The sequence below is a fragment of the Echinops telfairi genome, unplaced genomic scaffold (assembly GCF_000313985.2).
Source record: "Echinops telfairi isolate 266 unplaced genomic scaffold, ASM31398v2 ScPeMD7_2291;HRSCAF=2852, whole genome shotgun sequence".
Taxonomy (NCBI): Eukaryota; Metazoa; Chordata; class Mammalia; order Afrosoricida; family Tenrecidae; genus Echinops; species Echinops telfairi.
Window position 1 is genome coordinate 48398280 of NW_022106189.1, and position 15681 is coordinate 48413960.

Sequence of the window (15681 nt, forward strand, 5' to 3'; positions counted from 1 at the left end):
CCGGTTTGCTAGTGTTTCTGTTGATGGGCAACAGACTTGCAGTTGGTCCCGTGTAAGATTGTGGCCACCGGTAAAAGCAAGCACAGCAAGATGTCATCAGGGGCAGGTCCCAGCAGTGGTTACAGTGTGTCAGACTCTGATCCTGGAGCTCCACGCTCTCAGCTACAGGGCTCAGCCCTGCTGTGGAAGGTGGGCTGGGGAGGGGCCCTGCTGGAGGAAGCACTTGCAGAGGAGGCTGGGGGCCAAGGCCCCTTCTACTGGCTGTCAGCTCTCTGTGTCTTGGTAGAAGTCGGTGTGGTTCAACATTGGCAGTGTGGACACGTTTGAGCGGAACCTGGAATCAGCGCAGTGGGAGCTGGGCATCGAGCCGGCCAACCACGCCGCAGTTGTGTACACCACAGAGAGCGACGGGTGAGCACGCCTGAGGCCGGGCCGCCGGGCTGCTTGTGAGCCAGTGGTTGCTGTGTGTGCAGCGAGGGGCAGAGTCGGCGCTTGTCTCCCTGGGGCCAGTGTAGAGCAGCGGGAAGATTCGAGCTTTGGCTCTCGGGGTCACGCTAGCAGAAATGTCCCTTCTTAGGAAGCCTCTGGGGTCCCCAGAAGCTACAGGGGCCCCTGTCCTTACTGAGCCCCTGGGCCTTGGGTTCCCAACTCTAGTCCCTTCTGCCCTGAATGTGTGATGCCAGGTCCCTCTGGCCAGCCTGGGGCCACCTGTGTGCCTCAAGTCACTTCTGTCCCTGTGGGACAGGCAGAGTTCCGCTGGGCCCATGCTGTCTGCAGTCCAGTTGGGCAGCCACATCTTGTGGACTCAGGCCTCCCTCCTTTGGTCGCGCAGGACGGTGTGTTTATGTGGTTTGCTCTGGAGCACGAGTGATGCTGACAGCGGGCGGGTGGTTCAGGAGGCCTCAGCCCTCAGCCTCCTTGTGCTCCTTGGCCTATGAGAGAGAAGAGAGGGGAGAGCTGAACCGGGAGCTCAGTTACCTCGCAAAGGGCAAGGTGTCCGCTGTGGCTACCGCAGTCTCTCCAGGTATCCCAGTGTTAAATCGCCCCACCATGAGGCCCGGCCCCTGGGGAATGCCACAGTCCGTACGTGGACGTTGAAACCCGAAGGAACATGCACTGTGTCATGTGTCGCAGAATGGCGTCCTAGCACAGCCTGTTCTACGTCGGCCTCAAGTTCTTGAGTCGCCCTGATGCTGTTTTGTTTTTTTTGGTTCCCAGCTCCTTCTTTCGCAGCTTGGTGCCCACCCTGCTCCTGGTGGGGATCCTCTTGTATGCCGTGCGGAGGGGCCCCATGGGGGCTGGGCGCAGTGGGCGTGGCGGGGGCCTCTTCAGCGTGGGAGAGACAACGGCCCGCATCCTAAAGAACAGTGTGGATGTGCGCTTTGCCGACGTAGCTGGCTGTGAAGAGGCCAAGTTGGAGATCATGGAGTTTGTGAATTTCCTGAAAAACCCAAAGCAATATCAAGACTTAGGAGCCAAAATCCCCAAGGTACTGATTGCTGGAAGTGCGGACACCTCCAGGCAGCCTGCCAAGCGAGGCCCACACTTGGGGAGCTGGGCTGGCTAGGCTCTGACAGCTTTAGCTTTGCTTCAGCACGCGGTTATGGCCCTCTGGGCCTGTGGGGAAGAGTTGGCATCTGGTGCCGTTGAGAAGCAGTGAGCGATGGGAAGGCCTGGGACCCATGGCACTGTGAGGCACTGATATGGGTCTAGTCCTACCTTAGCTGCACACAGCCCGTTCGCTGAGTGGGACTCCATCTGGAGTTTGGTGCAGACACTCATCGTAGCCCCAGGTGGCTGTGTAGCCCGGTTTGATTTGCTGCCCTGTGCAGGTGTGGGTGCCGAGCAGGAGTGCACTGCTGACTGTGGCAGCTGGGCGGTAGTGAGGCTGACGAGGCCCTCAGACAGCTGTCACTCCCTCATTAGCTTGAGTTGCAGGGGCTGGGCCTTGAGGGGTTCAGAGTTCTCAGGTGCTTGTAATAGGAGTATGCGTGAAAAAGAGGGTAGGCTTCTCAGCTGCTGAGAAGCTTCCCAACTGGCCAAGGGTCTCCTGGTGGGCAGGGAGATGATGCCCCAGGGTCATTCAGGGCTGTGGACAGTGGCGTGTGACCGTGAGCTTTTCCTTACGCGTTTTCTGTCCAGGAATTCCATCAGCATGCCTCTTCTAGAACATTCTTTGCTAATAGGCTGGCTCCTGAGCTTGTGGTGCAGAGCCCTTCTGCATGGTGGGTGGGGGCTCTGTGTGAACTCTCCTCAGGGCTGTGGGGTCTGGGCCCCCACCCATGAGTGTGTAGATTCTTATGAAGCCACACAGCACCCCCTTTCGAGGCTCCAACTTGAAGTCACATGGGGACAGAAAATGGAGCCTGCCCTGTTCAGAAGTCTCGCTGTTGTCATGAAGGGTATCAGAGAAGAGAAGGGATTGCCTCACTGAGTCCCAGGGGTAGGACCCGGAAGAGTTGACAGCTCACCCACTTAGGTCCCACAGTGCCACCCGGGGAGTTTCCCCTCAGAAATCACTCGCCTGTTTACAAGCCACCAATAAAATGATTAAAAAAAACAAAAGAAACCACTGGCCTGTCTCCTCGCCCACTGGGTGGGGGCCAGGGGGCTTGAGCGGTCCTGCGCTGTGTCCGTAGCATGTGAGCTTGTCTTGGGAGCCTCTAAGATTGGGCAAGGTCTTGGCTGAGTTAATGACCCTTAGCAGCGAGCTGTGTGAGGAAACAGTCGCAGTAAGCACACCTGGAGACTACGCTTGCTCCCTGTTCTCGTTCCAGGGCGCCATGCTCACAGGACCCCCTGGTACCGGGAAGACCCTCTTGGCCAAAGCGACCGCAGGGGAAGCCAGTGTGCCCTTCATCACCGTCAACGGGTCGGAGTTCCTGGAGATGTTTGTCGGCGTTGGGCCAGCCAGGGTGGGTGGATGGAGGCTGGCAACAGCTGTTGGTGGCCAGAGTGTGTGGGTCCTGCACTAGCACGGGACCCTGTGGGAGTGGGACACAGAGAGCTGGCAGGGCTAGGTGGGCTTGTCGCAGCCGCGCTCGGGCAAGACTGCCTCTGACTCCCTGCTGTAGGTCCGCGACATGTTTGCGATGGCCAGGAAGAGCGCTCCGTGCATCCTGTTCATCGACGAGATTGACGCGATTGGCAGGAAGCGTGGCCGGGGGCATTTTGGGGGCCAGAGCGAGCAGGAGAACACACTGAACCAGATGCTTGTGGAGATGGACGGTGAGTGAGGGCTGTGGGCCCAGCCTGATGCTCCCTGGGGGAAGGCCCAGGTGGTTCTGGGACATTCCAGAATATGACAGAGAAAGTAGGAGACAAATGAAGCCCATCACAGGGAGAGCACTGGCCATCCAGCCCTGGGAGCTGTGGCCAGGATGAAAAGTCTGCCCTCCCTTGGTCCCAGCAGGGCGCCCAGTTAGCCAGCCATTGGTGCCTTGGAGGGATGGCCACCGCAGGGCAGTCCTTCAAGTCTAGCTCTGGGCAGGTGTCTCATTTTCCTCATCCGCCTCCCAGCACTCGGAGCCAGGGAGGGTGTGCGGGGATGTACCTGAAGGTGGGGCGGGAGGAGGGGAGGTGACTAGGGACTTGGCCTACAGTCTGCTCAGGTGCTACCTGCCTCTCTGTATCCAGGGTTCAACTCTTCCACCAATGTCGTTGTGCTCGCTGGCACCAACCGCCCAGACATCCTCGACCCCGCCCTGATGCGGCCAGGCCGCTTCGACCGGCAGATTTACATCGGTAGCTGCCCCTGGGACTTATCTTGCCCTAGTTACCTACGGGTGGGTGGGCCCCTGGCTGAGGCGGGTGGTACCTGAAAGGTGACTGGTGACATCCTAGAAGGAGGAGGGTCCGCGGGCTCCTGGTTGGGTCTGGTGTCCCAGCTGTATTTTCCAGCACATTGTCAGGAAACCTTTCTCCATGACCTGGGAGAGAAAGGTGGTCCTATAGGCTTCACCACAGCCCTCTGGGTCCTGTACCTGTGTGCTTGTATACAGTCTTTCCCTGGGACTCTGTTCGTGAAGGTCCTGTGGCCAAGTGGTGGCCTTGGGAATGCCAACTTCACCTGGGCCAGGATGTAAGGTGCCTGCCTGGTGGTGTGGTGGTTGTCATTTAGGCTGTAACTGCAAGGTCAGCAGTTCAAACCTACTGGCTGCTCTGTGGGGAGGAAGTGAGCCTTTGAAACCCACCGGGCCGGTCTGCTCGACCCTCTAGGGGCCCTGTGAGTGGGCATAGACTCTATGGCAGTAAGTCTGAGTGAGTTTAGGTCTACGTTTTTGGGGAGTTGTTTTTATGGGGACTGCATTAGTTCTGCCCTGCTTCCTGGCTCTAGGACTCTCCCTCTGCCCTGCTCCCTGTCTCTCGCAGCCATGCCATGTCATGCTGAGGTGGCCCTGCCGGGGGTGGGGAGGGTGGTGGGTGGGGGGGTTGAGGTGGGCCAGGAGCAGATGGTGGGCACCGCCTCCACCCTCCCACACTGATGTGGCCCTGGGTGCCTGCCTCTCTTCCAGGACCCCCTGACATCAAAGGCAGGTCCTCCATCTTCAAGGTCCACTTGCGCCCCCTGAAGCTGGACGAGAGCCTCAGCAAGGATGCTCTGGCAAGGAAGCTGGCCGCACACACCCCGGGCTTCACAGGTGACACTGGTCCTCAGAACGTGAATTCTCTTGGGGACGTCATGGACCTCACGGCTTGTCTTCAGCCCAGGGCTGGCTGCCTACAGTACTCCTGTCCCCTCAGCCTTCCCTCAGAACCTGGGGTCACTGGGACATGCCACGCTTCTTCCTGCTGCGGCTCAAGCTCCCACCTGCCCTCCTGTGGTTGTCTCGTTTCTTTTCAAGGAAAACCTAAGTCAGCCCCCTTCCAGGTGCCCTAACGCCACATGGAGGGAGCTGTGCAATAGGGGAGCCATGAGCCTCAGCCAGGCCCCAGGGGTTGCTTGCTGGGCAGCCTGGTTTTCAGGGGAGGTAGCAGGGCCGATCCTAAGGGGAGGGCTGACCCCAGCTTTCTGCCACAAGCAGGGGCTGACATCGCCAACGTCTGCAATGAGGCAGCCCTGATCGCCGCCCGACACTTGAGCCCCTGTGTGCAGGAGAAGCACTTTGAGCAGGCCATTGAGCGGGTCCTGGGAGGTGAGATCCAGCCCACACGTCTGCACACGTCCGGGCCCAATTTCCACCCAAGACCTCCAGTGAGACCTGCAGATAGGGTGGCTGTGAGAGCCGGTTTAGAGGTCAGAGCCAGACTGGAGGCCTGGGGCCGGGCAGTATCCTGGGATGCTGCTGCTACTGACCATGGTGAACCGGGCCCCCATGGCGCAGCCTGGACCCTGCCCTCAGCCCCACAGCCTCAGCCGGCGAAGGTCTCCCAGGGCCAGACCAGAACACCTGTGTCACCCTGAGGTGGGTCAGAGGGTGAGAGTACACTGGGGCGGAGAAGGTTTTCCAACCTCCAGAGAGGGGGACACCCGGGGGTCCACAAGAAGGGTCCCTGAGCTCCCATTCAGCGGCCACCTGCTGTCTTGGCAGCTCTGAGCTGAGCCTAACCCCGCACCGGGGCTGCATTGCTTGTTGGGCTGTGGCTCCATGGGCTAGCTGGTTGCCCTCACTTCACCCCTGTCATCTTCCTCCATCCTCCCCACTCCCACCCCCAGCTTTCTGGCAGCATCCTCTGGGGCTGTGGGGGCCTCACAGGTGTCTCCTGAATCCCTCACATAACCTGTTCTCATGGGGCTAAAGCCAGTGTCCTTGGATCAGGCACTGGGGGGGGAGGGGTCAGTGGAACTTGTGATGAGTGTGGTGGGCCAGGATCCCCTTCCAACCCCCACCCCCAATCCCTCCTGCCCCACCACTGGCTCACGGGGAGCCTGTTTCCAGGACTGGAGAAGAAGACGCAGATCCTGCAGCCCAGCGAGAAGGCAACTGTGGCCTACCACGAGGCTGGACACGCCGTGGTCGGCTGGTTCCTGGAGCATGCAGACCCCCTACTTAAGGTTAGCTCCCTGTAGCTGCTCACCTCGTGCCCTCGCCTCCTTGAGGTCCTGCCGTCCCCCTCAGCTCTGCCCCACCACACCCTCTGGTCCCCTCCTCCTGGCGAAGGTGGTCCTGTGCTGCCTGAGGGGCTGGTGCTCTGTGGGTGCCTTCCACAGGACGGATGGCCTGTGTGCCCATGGGCAGGCGTGATGGTGGCCTGGGCCCTGGCTGCTTCTTGCAGGTGTCCATCATCCCCCGGGGGAAGGGGCTGGGGTACGCGCAGTACCTGCCCCGAGAGCAGTACCTGTACACGCGAGAGCAGCTTTTCGACCGAATGTGCATGCTGCTGGGGGGCAGGGTCGCCGAGCAGCTCTTTTTCGGACGGATCACCACAGGAGCCCAGGATGACCTGCGGAAGGTCACACAGAGTGCCTACTCGCAGGTGCGGGTGCGGCAGCATCGTGGGTGATATCCTTGGGGCGGGGCAGGCGGGAGGCATCACACACGTTGGCATTACCCCAGGTGTGGGCAGGCATCTTAGGTGCATGGTGCAGGCTTCAGGCTAACCAACTCCCGGGTGCTTCCAGATCGTCCAGTTTGGGATGAGTGAGAAGCTGGGCCAGGTGTCCTTTGACCTACCGCGCCAGGGCGGGGCGCTGGTAGAGAAGCCCTACAGTGAGGCCACAGCCCAGCTCATCGATGAGGAGGTGCGGCAGCTCATCAGCAGGGCCCATGCCCGGACCCTGGAGCTGCTGATGCGCTGTCGCGAGCAGGTGGAAAAGGCACGTGGGCTGGAGGTGGTCAGCCTGAGGGAGGTCTCCCTGGGCGGCCAGGGCTGATCGATGTGTGAGGTCCCAGATGGCCCCTTCCGGTGGCTGGGGGCTGACATACGTGTGTGTGCGCGCGCGTGTGTTTTCACAGGTGGGGCAGCGGCTCTTGGAGAAGGAGGTCCTGGAGAAGGCAGACATGGTGGAGCTGCTGGGCCCGAGACCCTTTGCGGAGAAGTCCACCTACGAGGAGTTTGTGGAGGGCACCGGCAGCCTAGATGAGGACACGTCCCTCCCTGAAGGGCTGAAGGACTGGAACCAGGAGCGGACCGAGGGGCAGGCAGAGGGCCGGGTGCAAGAGAGCCCTGTGTAGCTCAGTGGCTCTGCCGCCACCTCCACCCCTAGCCTCTGAGGCACATTAAACCGTGGTCGCCCCCTCGGCGTGCCCTCGGAGGCACTCAGTTACAGACTCTCTGTTCTTGGACACGGCTGTGCTGTGGGGGGTGCTTGGGATTCCCGGCCTGCCCCCAGAGGGCCGGGGCCTGGGCAGGACCCAACCTCCCAGTGAACCGTGCTGGGTGGCGGGCCCTGAGCCTCTGGAAGAAGCAAGTGTGTGTCAGTCTACCAGCGGCCTTCAGCACGGGCTGGGAGGGGGGTGGTGGTGATTGAGACATGGAAGGGAGGTGTCCGCTTTCCAGCTGACCATGGAGGACAACGGTCAGCCAGCCCTGTGGAGCTCACCAGGCACCTGGGGAGCCCCGACTTCTTGGTGTGATGCCAATTGGGCCTGGTTGGGGTGTGACTTGGAGGCTGACTGCAGGTGGGCCTGTCACTGAAGTGCTCAGTCGGGGCGGGGAGAGTAAGCGCCTCACCCACTGTGTGCACGTGGTTCCTAGGGCCCCCCTGGCGGTGCCATGGGACACCCCCACTGGCTCTTCCCAGGACCAGAGCTCAGATACAGGAGTGTTGTCTTAAATTTTCCAAGCAATTTGTCCTTTGCCTCAGAGCCTCAAAAATAGAATCTCCAACTTGGGATGCTTTTGGTCTCCACTGTTTGTAAAGTGTTCATTGTTGATGGCGTTTTGTCGCCGCCCACACATGCCTGCAGATGCTGGCCAGCCGGCTGTAGCCCAGCACCTCGCCTGCCCCTGGTGCCCGCTTCTGTGCTGAGGAGGACGGGCGCATGTCCTAGCTCCTGGGGACTCGAAATCCAGGGCACTCTTCCCCAGAATGTGACCTGGATCAGTGCAGCCTGCACACAGCGTCCCCAGGGGAGTGTCTGCGCCAGTACCCCGGCATGGCCCCCCAGTTCCATAAAGGAGACGGGCGCATGCGTAGACAGGGGACACTTTAATCCTGGGTGTGTGTGAAGGACAACAGGAGCGATGGCAGCAGGGAGGGTGCTGGGTGGGGCAGGCAGTCATGTCACCAGACCCTTCCAGGGACAAGGGGCAGTCTCCTTGCCTTTCACGACCATTGCACCCCTCCTGTTAAGAGAGGGAGGGCCTTCCTCAGCTGCCTGTGAGGAGGGGCTCTGCAGCTGGCCCTGCAGCCACAGCACAAGGGGCACTGGGTCCAGGCGCCATCACCCTCCCTGCAGCTGTCAGACTGGCAGAGGCAGATGGCAGGCAGCCGGACCCCTAAGTTGTGGTTGGGGCAGTCCTGTGTACCCTCCCAGGGCACGCTGCTGGCTGGAGTGACTGCTACTTTGGTATGGCGGTGGACCACGTGTGGCCAGCCAGGTGTGTGTCTTTCCCACAGGCCTGGTGTGGAGGCGACCTGCCAGCCCTTCTCTGTCCCACCATCTGCTGGGGCCAAGGTGGTTGTGGTGTTACTGGTGTTTTGAGCTGTGTGTTCTTGCCGCCTGTGCAGCTGGTAGGGGTGGGCAGGGTGGGGAGCTGGGTGGCTCGTGGAAGATAAATGGGAGGTGGGAGTCTTCAGGAGTCCCCAGCACATGGTGGGACATGTGAGGTCACAGGCCTGCAACCCTGGGGCTCAGTGAGGGGCCTTCCCCACTGAGAGCCAAAGACAGAACTTAGCCCTGCAGATGGAACTTTCTAGAAGATTGGCCGCACAGTAGCTGCTGAGCCCAGCGCCCCTCCCTGTTCTCCCTTGTCATTCCGTGGCCCTGAGTGAGGGCTGAGCCAAGGTGCAGGCTGGGGGTCCTGGTGCAGGTTGGGGCTTGTAAGGCCAGCGGCTGGTCTTGTGCTTCAGAGACTCAGGGTCTGGGCTGGGCTGAAGGGGAGGGCCAGGAGTTGCTGCCTGCCCACTGTCTGCCCATCTGTCTCGGGGCAGGCCAGGTGACTCAGTCCTCCTTGGGCCTGTCCACGGTGAGCAGAGTGTCCTTGGTGGTGGTGGGCCGCTCCAGCTCACCAGGGGGCTTTTCACGGTTCTGCTCCACCCTCACCCTGGTCCAGGATGGGGAGCGGAGGCAGCCAGACCGAGGAAGTGGGTGTAGACCTGGAGGGGGACATGGGGAGCAGTGGTCATTGTGGCCATCAGGGCCCTCACCGAGAGGGCAATCAGCCTTCAGCCCCTTCCTTGGCCATGGGGGCTGTGTGACCCCGAATTTCATTAGTCTCCCATGCGGCTTCACAGCTTGCAGGCCTAAAGAGTCCACTCTGCCCTACTTGGCGCACAGGGAGGTGGGGTGACTTCTCGTTAGTGGCTGGCTCCCTGGGGCACAGGCTCCGGGCCTGAGCCCCCACGCTCTGGTTGGACTAACAGGCTAGACACAGCCCAGCCACTGAAGCTGGTAGGAATTGGCAGGGTCCAATTCCACGGGGTTGTCCTGGGCAAGGGTGGGGGCTGAACCGGCCCTCTTTTCTTCTGCTGGCCCTGTCTGTGGGGTTCTGTGCCGTCCAGGCACCCTCATTAAGGGCTGAGAGGTGGTGGGTGCCGTCACCTCTCTGGGAACCCTCTGTGTCCCTTGGGTTTTGAAGCCATGTCAAGAGGAAAACTGAGTCAAGGCTTGGAGGGCGAGGCTACAGCAGGAGCACCTGCACATCTGGTGACCCTGCTTCCCTGGCTCTAGTGGGAGAGCCGGGGCCATGTGCAGTGCCAGCCACAGGGAACGACACAACCCGAGCAAGCAGTGTTCAGAAACAGTGGCCACCATCTCCTCCCAGCTAGCCCCAATGCACACCTCAGAGCCCCTGACATGTTCACAGTTCCCAGCACCCTCCAACACGTTCCCCACAGCCCTTAACCTCATAGCCCCCCACATGCCATGGTTCCCCAAGGCCCACACCTGCTGGGGAGTCCTCGGTGAGGTTCTCGTCATCTGAGTCGGCAAAGACCTCAGCCAGCTCCTGGTCCGACATGTCCGTCAACTCTGTGAGGTCCAGGAGGTCGAAGTGCACCTCCAGTGAGGAGACGCTGCTCAGGGGCTCTGCGGGGCAGGTGGGCGTCACCCTCTGCCCACGTGCCCACGCTCAGCAAGAGTGTTGGGGGAACCTCACCCTTCCTCACTCCAACTTATGTCCCCACCCAGGAGGGGACACTGGGGCAGGAGGTGGGCTCCAGGCCCCAGGAGCTAATAGAGACCCTGTGGGGTGGGCAGGTTGGCCCTACTTACGCCTCCGCTCTGTGACCTGCAGGAGCCCCGGTGCAGGTATGGGGATGCCCACGTCCTCGGCTGCAGGTGTGTGGCAGCCTCCCCCCGTGCCATGGGTTGGGACACCCAGGGTAGCCTGGGGCACCTCCACCTCCTTAATGTACTCTGAAAGCAAAGATACAGGGTGCTGCCTTCAGGGAACACCAGGTCCACCCCCGATGCAAGGTCAAGGAGGAGCCCCTGTCTACCTAGGATACAGGGGGAGGTGGTGGCCCCACCTGTCCAATTGGGACACAAGGCTGGGAGGGATGGCCACACCTGCCCAACTGGATCGTAGGGTCAGAACTTTAGACTTGGGCTCTCCTGATGCTTCTGGGTAGCATCCAGGGGTGGCCAGCAGTGGGGTCCCTAAGCCTGGACACCAGACAAGTGTCAGGAAGCTGCTGCTTCCTTGGCCACACAGTGGCCTTGCTGTTGGCAGAATGGGCACATGGAGTTGGATGCTAGCATTGCCCCTCCATAACCAGCGAGGGTGGCACTTAACAGGTTCCCACATGTCTCTGTCCAGCACAACCCTACCCAGAGGGGAGACACCGCCTCCTGCCAACTGGCTTCTCCTGAAGAGGTCTGTTGGGTTTAAATTCAGAAAAGCTGGGGTGTGGGGGGGGGGGCGGGAAGAGCAGCACAGCCGGTACCCCTCTCTCACCCCTGCACCCCAGCCACCAGCTTCAACCTTAGACCGTGAGCATCTAAATTCAGAATAGCCCATTTGTGTGCAGAGAAAGGTAGCAAGCACAGGCTGTTGAGCAGGGCACCCTGGGAGTTCACTGCTGGGTAGATGGCTTCAAAGCTGGAATAGACCTGTTTTAACAACTTGGTACACTTTGTCGGCAAGAGGCAGGAAGCCACCTCTCCCCGCCCCCCTCCACTGGGCCCCATGGTCTCTGGGAGGGCTGTCTCATGGGCCCGGCCCCTCCAGCCTGCCCTGCCCACAACCCTTCCAGGAGCACCCACAGTCTCCTCAGGGTCACATCCTCTACCCACAAATCCTGTCACCTCTTTATCCACTTCTCACACCTGGGCTGCGGCCTGCCAGTCCATGCCTGTCCCCGCCAGGACCCCCGCAGGCCCCTCCCTGCGCCCCCCCATCCCTTTCCCTGCACCCTTCTTAACTGTCCCTCCAGTGCCTGCCTTAGGCCAGCTGCATTATCCTGCCCCCACCAGGGTCGCTGTTCGAACCAGGGCCCCAGTCAGACTGTCCATGAGGCAGGGCGCTCCTTGGTGTCAGGAGGGTGGGCGGTGTCAGAGATGTGGGGTGAAGGCTGGTAACCCCAGCCGTGGGTAATTTTAGCAGCCTGCACATTTCTGAGGGGCCCAAAGACAGCTGCACCCAAGAGGACGCCCAGCCCTGGGGAGCTTGTGGCTGGGGGTCCTTCAGCCTGCACACACATCCACCCCCACCCCCCTGTGGAGCTGAGGTGTCAGTTCTCCCAGGGAGGTGGGGCTGTTCCCAGTGTGGCCAAAAGCTTGCCCCATCCACTGTGACAACCTTGGCCAGGCAGCAGGCTGGGTGGGGGCAGGTGGGAGGACAAAGCTCTTTTCCACTTGGCCAGAGATTAAAGTGAGGTTTCCAGCTATGGTCAGAGGGTTAGGTTACACCAGCCAGCAAGGACACCTTCCTTCCTAGAGGGTATGAGGGTGATGTACCAGCAGAGGCAGGTGAGTGGGGCAGGGCACCCTCCCCACAGCTGAAGCCTCTGTGAGGTGACTGCAGGGTTTGGCTGCAGACCTGCCAGATCAATGAAGATGCAGCACTGCCCTGAGGGACTGGGGCGTGGAGGATGTCAAAATGGGTTTCTTCAGCATGGCCTCTGCCCTGCCCAGTGCATATTGACCCAGGGCCCTACTCGCCCAGTGCCTGGCAAGCTGCAGTGTAGAGTCATGGGATACTAGGTGGCCCAAGGCTGGAGCAGCTGAGGCAGAGGAGGGGCTCTGCTGTGGCACCTCTGCTGTCGAAGACACCAGGCTGTTTGCTGGAAGACTGAGCTATGCATACCTGGGCCCAGGAAAGTCAGCACAGGATCCAGCCATGCTATCCCAGGTACACACTGCTACAGATAAAAACAGGGCCGTACAAAACTATGCACCGGATCTCATAGAAGCATTACTTGGTGGGGAGGAGACGAGCCAGTCAGGGTGCAGTATAGCACTGATGAAACAGACAACTTTCTTCCAGTTCTTTAATGCTTCCCCCTCCACCACCACTGTCATGATCCCAATTCTGCCTTATAAATCCGACTAGATCAGAGGATGTACACTGCTACAGATAAGAGCTGGAAACACAGGGAATCCAGGATAGATAAAACCCTTAGGCCCAATAATGAGAGTAGTGATATCAAGAGGATAAAGGGAAGAGGAGTAGAAAGGGGGAACTGATCGCAATGATCTCCCTGGGGAGACAGACAACAGAAAAGTGGGTGAAGGAAGATAGCGGACAGTGTAAGACATGACAAAAATAATAATTTATAAATTATCAAGGGTTCAGGAGGGGGGGAGGGTGGGGAAAAATTAGCTGATACCAAGGGCTCAAGTAGAAAGGAAATGTTTTGAGAATGATGGCAACACATGTATAAATGTGCTTGACACGATGGATGGATGTACGTATGGATTGGGATAAGAGTTGTACGAGTGCCCAATATCATGATTTTTTTTAAAAAGGCATTACTCGGGACAATCGGAAAACAAAATGGCACAGATGACTGCCAGCTGGGGAACGGGTAAACAAATGTGGCCTGTCCACACGAGGGGCAATCATCCAACCAAAAGTCAGAATGCTGTGCTGGCACAGCTATTGCTGGGGGTGGGGGAGGAACAAGCCTCAAATAGTGATGAGTAACCTTGAGTTGCAAGGTGCTGTGAAATCCAGAGACAGCAGGCCGGCAGTGATGGGCAGAATCCGGGTGAGGCACAAGTGGGGAGTGACTGCCCATGGGGGTAAGGTTTCGTTTTGGGGTGATGAGAATGTTCTGGAAGGAGATGGGTTATGGTTACAATGTAGTAAATCCCACCAATTTTGCACTTCAGAGGGTTGGGTTGTACTGTATGTGAACTATATCTCAGTGGAAACAGGTAGGAGAGCGGTGTGCAGTGGGTTAAGCATCGGGCTGCTGACAGGTCAGTGGTTCAAGCCCACCTGCTGCTCTGTGGGAGAGGCTGTTTGTTTCTGTAAAGATTTACTACTTCTGCAGCCCTGTGGAAGCAGTTGTGCCCGGTCCTGCAAGTTGCTATGACTTAGAACTGACTTGATGGCAGTGGTGTGTGTGTCTGTGTCTGGAACATGAGGCACAGCACACCACACTCAGTTTCCAGCTGGAATGGTGTGACCAGGCTGTCATTCTCACTGGGTTCCCGGGCCCAGGACTGCAGGAGGTGGTTGGGCAGTTAACAAGAGGCCGGGCCAGGATGCACCATGCCAGCCTGACTCCCCAGCACTGCAGAGACAAGTTTGGGTGCCTTAGTGCCACTTCTCCCCAAGGCTGCTGTGGGGCCACCGGCTGAGCTGTGCCAGTTGGATGGCCTACTTTTTCAGCACGTCTGTGCCAGCACCTGCCCTGAGCATGCACTGTGAATGAATGAAGTGAATGCATGAATGAGCACATGCCATGAAAAAATAAAGTGGATGTGGGGTGGGGAGATGGTCACAAGGGTGGGGACATCTGCATTCTTTCCCCAGGACCTTGTTACTCACCCCGGGTTTCCAGGCTACATTGAGACTCGAGACCCACAGCTGCCTGAGGGCAGGGCCAAGGCCACCAACTCTCCCCCATGGCACTTTTGGTCTTTCTGCGGGGACACTGGGTTTCCAAAGACTCCAGTGCCAGCACCACAGCCTGCCTGCTCCCCTTCCCAGTCAGACCAGGCGAGCAAGGCAATCCCAGAATCACTAGTGTCCCCAGGTGCTGTAGCTCTGCTTATCAAGCCCACACCTCTCAGTTCCGGAGATAACCCATCTGGCTTGGTTGGGCCAGGCTGAGGTGTGCCCCCCCTGAAAGTCACACCAACACCACTCGATTTCCCTGTTAACCCTCCAGACCCTCTAAGGCAGCGGTTCTCAACCTGTGGGTCACGATTCCTTTGGAGGTCAAACGACCCTTTCACAGGGGTCACCTGATTTCATAACAGTAGCAAAATTACAGTGATGAAGTAGCAACGAAAGTAATTTTATGGTTGGGGGGTCACCACCACATGAGGAACTGTATTAAAGGGTCATGGCATTAGGAAGGTTGAGAACCACTGCTCAAAGGAAAGGATTCCAAACCCAGACTCAGACCATCATCTCCCAGGTGCCCTCCCACACATGGCCTCAGGAGACCGATGGAGGAGGGAGAACACTCTGGGGATAGGGCCCCAGCCAGGAGGGACCCCCATGCCCTACAGCTTGGTGTAGGGGGCTGACTGACTGATGTGTAAACTCAAGCTGACTGGGCGGGATCTGTTTCCCCAAGCCCTTGCTCTCCAGAAGACCCCAACTTCACAGAGTGGTCTGGGCCTCCTCACAAATGATACAAGGAAGAAGCCTACACCCACCAAGTCCTAGGTGTGCACCCCACCTCCCTGCCCAAGGAATGCCAGGAGAGGCGCCGCAAGCCAGTACCCAGCACAGAACAGATCTCTGCCCCCCACACTTGGGCAGGGATGGCCTTTGGGCTCAGAGAAAGTGGGGGCCAGTGGAGGGCAAGTAGGCCCATATGTGCCCCGCGTGCCCAGCTGGTCCTGTTGGCTTGGGGACGGGGCTTGGCCATCGCTGGAGGGACCAGCAGTTGGGGGCAAAGTGGCTAGGCCGTGCATCACCCCGCAAGCCCTTGTGATAACCCTGTGGGCCGCGAGGGGCTTCACTCCCATCGCCAGCCTCCCTATTGGGGTCACGCGAGGCAAGGAGGCGCTCCTGGCACCCTGCAGGCCGGAGTCCCCATCGCGGCCCCCTTCGCCCCGCAGGTCCCCCAGCCCGGCCTCCCCCTCCCTCCGAGCCGCGGCGAACAAAGCGGACGGGCAGCCCAGCGGGCAGCCTGGTCCTCTAAGCCCCGTGCTGGACCCCAAACCTGGCCGGGCCGCCGCCTTTCCCCCGCCCTCTGGGGCTAAGGGATGTAGCGGAGCAAGGGTCGGGAGGAAACTTAGGGGACCCGGCTTGTGGGGACGGAGTCTGGGCTCCCAGCCCCACCCACAGTGGTGGAGGTCTTGCCTGGGACGTGCACCCTGGACAGCGGGCTCCCCGGCCGAGCTCCCACCTCGGGGGCGACCACCAGCTGACCGGCGGGCACCGCGGGGCCAGGGGTCCGGGGCGCACTCACCTCGCGGGCCGGAGCCTTCCGGGGGCTCCATGCGG

At 59.8% G+C, this 15681-nt stretch overlaps 2 protein-coding genes across 7 annotated transcripts in view; one reads left to right on the forward strand and one right to left on the reverse strand.

Annotated features, from left to right (window-relative positions):
* Positions 1-7203, forward strand: part of DEF8 (differentially expressed in FDCP 8 homolog) — a 40011-nt gene extending 32808 nt beyond the window's left edge. For all 5 annotated transcript variants that reach the window (XM_045293855.1, XM_045293857.1, XM_045293856.1 and 2 more), the window contains 11 exons: positions 287-411; positions 1219-1489; positions 2778-2915; positions 3075-3228; positions 3637-3744; positions 4515-4640; positions 5025-5135; positions 5880-5995; positions 6217-6417; positions 6563-6757; positions 6897-7203. In XM_045293855.1, the coding sequence (XP_045149790.1) occupies positions 287-411; positions 1219-1489; positions 2778-2915; positions 3075-3228; positions 3637-3744; positions 4515-4640; positions 5025-5135; positions 5880-5995; positions 6217-6417; positions 6563-6757; positions 6897-7115 (1764 nt within the window). In that variant the 3' untranslated portion in view covers positions 7116-7203. The remainder of the gene's footprint in view (positions 1-286; positions 412-1218; positions 1490-2777; positions 2916-3074; positions 3229-3636; positions 3745-4514; positions 4641-5024; positions 5136-5879; positions 5996-6216; positions 6418-6562; positions 6758-6896) is intronic.
* Positions 7204-8077: 874 nt separating this feature from the next.
* Positions 8078-15677, reverse strand: DBNDD1 (dysbindin domain containing 1). Of its 2 annotated transcripts, XM_004704489.2 has the most exons (4): positions 15647-15677; positions 10320-10463; positions 9993-10133; positions 8078-9202 (listed from the first exon to the last, which is right to left on the reverse strand). In XM_004704489.2, the coding sequence occupies exons 1-4, from the start codon at positions 15675-15677 to the stop codon at positions 9048-9050; spliced, it is 471 nt and encodes a 156-aa protein (XP_004704546.1). In that variant the 3' UTR covers positions 8078-9047. The 2 variants fall into 2 exon arrangements, with proteins under 2 accessions (XP_004704546.1, XP_045149741.1); XM_045293806.1 differs by lacking the exon at positions 10320-10463 and having other exon boundaries at positions 15647-15675.
* Between the last annotated feature and the right edge of the window lie 4 nt (positions 15678-15681).